Source organism: Charadrius vociferus, unplaced genomic scaffold, assembly GCF_000708025.1.
Source record: "Charadrius vociferus isolate BGI_N301 unplaced genomic scaffold, ASM70802v2 scaffold12, whole genome shotgun sequence".
In the NCBI taxonomy this organism is placed as follows: domain Eukaryota; kingdom Metazoa; phylum Chordata; class Aves; order Charadriiformes; family Charadriidae; genus Charadrius; species Charadrius vociferus.
The window spans coordinates 1455144-1458603 of record NW_009647422.1 but is presented as its reverse complement, the minus strand read 5'-3'; the positions used below and the strand labels follow the sequence as shown (position 1 = coordinate 1458603).

The window sequence follows — 3460 nt, the reverse complement described above, 5'->3', positions numbered from 1 at the left end:
AAGAGAAACTGTCTGGAAAGAGCAGAGCAGGCTCTCTCTTCTCTCCTGCTGTAATTTGGGCACAGAAGAGTCCTGTGAGGTGGAGACCTTCTGCTGGAGGGGGACACCCCGAAGCCCCACTGCTATGGCTGGATGCTCTGACCCCTTCCCTCTGCTCTGTCCCCAGTAAAGGTGCAGTGCAGGCTGTTCAGGCCCAGAACCAGATCTGCGTCCTTGACATTGACATCCAGGGCGTGAAGAACATCAAGAGGACAGACCTGAACCCCATCTACATCTCCGTGCAGCCTCCGTCCATAGACATCTTGGTGAGCGACCGCCTTCCTTTGCCGTTAGGCAGTTAGAGGTAATCAGCGTCTTGCTCTGAAGCGATGGGGGGTTCCCCCCTCGTTGGTTCATCTGTATGTTTTTAAGGACCATAGAGTAGGTGGGGAGGACATTTCTGAGCACGCTGTTACCTCTGCCCGGCCCAACTCCCCAACCTCTGGCTCCCAGGGATAAATATTCCTGCGCTCTGGTTTTTGAGTCCCTCCTATACAATTGCCACACTGTGGCGTTTGCCTGCATTGGATTATAGACTCCATTGCAGCATGGCAGGCCTCTAAATGCATCAGTTGTGCTTGACGCTGGGGAGAGAAGGAGATTTTTGTGCTGAGGTTTCCCTCCCAGCAATTAAAAGTTAAAACGAGGGAGGCTGGTTCTCTGCAGCACCAGAAATCCTATACCCCTCTGGTCTTATGGGATCCGATATAATAACGGTTGCAGTGTGCCTCTCGCAGAAGTGAAATCACTGTCGTGGTTCAGAGAGGGATGTGGACACATACACACGACTTGCTGAAGCCGTGCAAGGAGTACGTGGCCGTGAAGGCCGCAACTCCTGGCTCTCCTGTCTTGTTTTCAGTGGATCAGGCAGTCCGTGTTTCTCCTTGAGGAAGGAAGCCAACAGCACCAGATGCCGGAGGCAGCAGAGAGAATTCATCTCTCAGCAGTACCTGCAAAAAAAAATAAATACAGGGAGGTGGAAAAAGAGAGTGGGAACCTGAGCTCTGGGTAGGAGATGTTGAGCCCAAACCCAGCTTGGCCACTGGTTTGCTCTGGGGTGTGAATGAGGCCCCTTTCTCACCCTTTGCGGAGTGTTACCTCGCACGCCCGTGGTCGCCGGCGGTGGCAAATGGCAGACGGCACTGATGCGTGGTGGTTTCTGCCTGCAGCATTTGGAACGCACATTTCTTTAATGTGTTTGTCGTTGGGTTTAGGAAAAAAGACTGCGTGACCGAAAGACCGAGACAGAAGAAAGTTTACTGAAGCGTTTGACTGCAGCCCGCGTAGATTTGGAACTTAGTAAGTCCAGGGGCCTTTGAGTGATTTGCCTGGGGAGAAGGGATGCTTTGGTGATTCAGGAACTGTTTTCTGCATGAACGTCTGACTTGTGTTCTCCAAGGAGCGCTGGCAGGGCTTGGACATTAGCTGAGTTTGATCTAAACACTGTACTGCATCATTTCCCACCGCAATTCCTTGTGGGTAGTTTGCAGAGAAGCTCATTAGCAGTGGATGAAATAATAATATTAAAATGCCACAGGAGCTCGGGTCATTCACGAGAGATGACACAGGCAAAGAACACGTTCTCCTCTAACTCCTCTGTCGTCGTCTCCTTCCCCAGGTAAAGAGCCTGGCCTGTTCGACTTGGTCATTATTAATGATGATTTAGAACAAGCCTATTCCGAATTGAAGGAGATACTCCTGGAGGTGAGTCGTTTGGGGCTTTTCTGCCTTGCTCCCCGGGCTGGCGGGACCTCTAGGCTGAGCAGGCGAACCTCTGTCTATAGGCAGCTAAAGAAACATGGCCTCGCGCCCACGCTTGGTCTACTTGGAGCTGCTGAGTGACATAGTTGAAGACGAATTGCGTGAAAGCGATGGTGGATCAGTGGCCTAAGAGTAGGAAACGGATCCAGTGCGATACTGGGTTAGGGGGAAGACAAACACACATCCCTGGGCGGTGTGGAAGGGGTGTGGGTTTTTTGAAGAGCCTCAAAGTCAAACTGTGCCATGTCCCTAATGGCTCGCGCGTAAACTCTGGCCTTGGTCCTCTGATGCTGTGGAGCTGCTCTGAGGAGATGATCGCTCGTGGTCTCCGGAGATGTGAAACTATGAGTTGTTCCCAAAGAGTGGCACGTGCTCAGCTGTTTTCCTGCTCTCCTTGCAGGAAATCAAGAAGACGCAAGAATCCAGGAAATCCTGAGCTGAGCCTGCTTGGATCATTTAACTTTGCACAGCATTCCCGAAGAACGTCCCACCATTTCATTCCGAGAGACATTCCCTTTAGGCTGATCCTCCTCCCGAGTTACTCTAGGATGTTTCTATTAAAAGGAAAGAAAAGGAAACCTCATCAGACTTGTGTTTTCTGTTCGGCCTGGGCTCTCCCAGGTTTGTACCTCGGGGCAGATGCTTCGGAAGCGATTGCACGGCATCGCCCGCTGAAGCTGAGCCGTTCTGCGAGGCTGTAGAGGAGCTGTCGGGGCAACTGCAGCCCCGGCACGTGGCTTAGGATCCCACTGCAATATTTGTGGAGGTACATGTTGTGCCAGCGAATGCCACTGGGCAAGGGGGAGCTATTTGGACCGATGTGACCCCCGTTTCCACCTGCAGACAGAGGATCTCCCGTTTTTACTGGCTCCTGATGTCACAAGCGTTGGCATCCTCTTGCTCCCTCTGGTTCCTGCTTCCCTTTGCGGATCCGGCTACGGCTCCTCCGGGTGTTTCTCATCGTCTTTGCGTGCCACCCTCAGCCGTGGCGGTGTCGTGTTGTGTCGCTGTGGCCAAGCAGCATGTCGGCACAGCTTGGCTGCTCTAACCACAGTCCTTGTGACTGTGTGTGTTTAATAAGCCGAGAGGAGAAGGGAAATGGTTGCAGGATACGATCTATCCGCTGCCTTTTTTCTGGGGGAAAAGTACTGTGAGGTTCTCCTCGCTGCCAGCCTGGCAGCAGTCTTGTCATTCACTGGTACTTTGTTGTTCCACTTGAGTTTTGGTGCAGGTAGATTTTTAGATGCTCTCATACTTAGAAGTTGAAGGAGAAATTATTTCTTTTTCAAGCTCCTGCAGCCTTTTGGGATGATGTCCTCTTCCTAGGAGGGATCCATTTGATCTATCCCTGTCCCTCGTACTGGTCTCCAGCTTGAGATGTGGAGAGCTTTGCTCGAGGAGGGCGGGCAGGATGCTTTGCATTTCTCTCCCCATGCTTTCTTCAGCCTTAACCTTGATGCTTTCATGTAACTTCTGAGCCCTTTGGTCCCTCCAGCAGGTCATATTCTGAGCCTCCTCGGAGGGGCTGGTTCCTCATCCCTATACTCAAAGCCCCATCACCTTCATCAGAGGTGAGTGTGGGAGATAGATGAGCAACGTTGCCCCTGGTACCTCCAGGTGGTTAACCTGGTTTTGGGCTGCAGGGAGGAAGGAACAGTTG

At 52.1% G+C, this 3460-nt stretch overlaps 1 protein-coding gene across 1 annotated transcript in view; it reads left to right on the top strand.

Annotated features, from left to right (window-relative positions):
* Positions 1 to 2367, top strand: part of GUK1 (guanylate kinase 1) — a 9037-nt gene extending 6670 nt beyond the window's left edge. The window contains exons 4-7 of the mRNA XM_009880501.1: positions 167 to 305; positions 1254 to 1338; positions 1658 to 1743; positions 2201 to 2367. Of these exons, the coding sequence (XP_009878803.1) occupies positions 167 to 305; positions 1254 to 1338; positions 1658 to 1743; positions 2201 to 2236 (346 nt within the window). The 3' untranslated portion in view covers positions 2237 to 2367. The remainder of the gene's footprint in view (positions 1 to 166; positions 306 to 1253; positions 1339 to 1657; positions 1744 to 2200) is intronic.
* The last annotated feature ends 1093 nt before the right edge of the window (positions 2368 to 3460 follow it).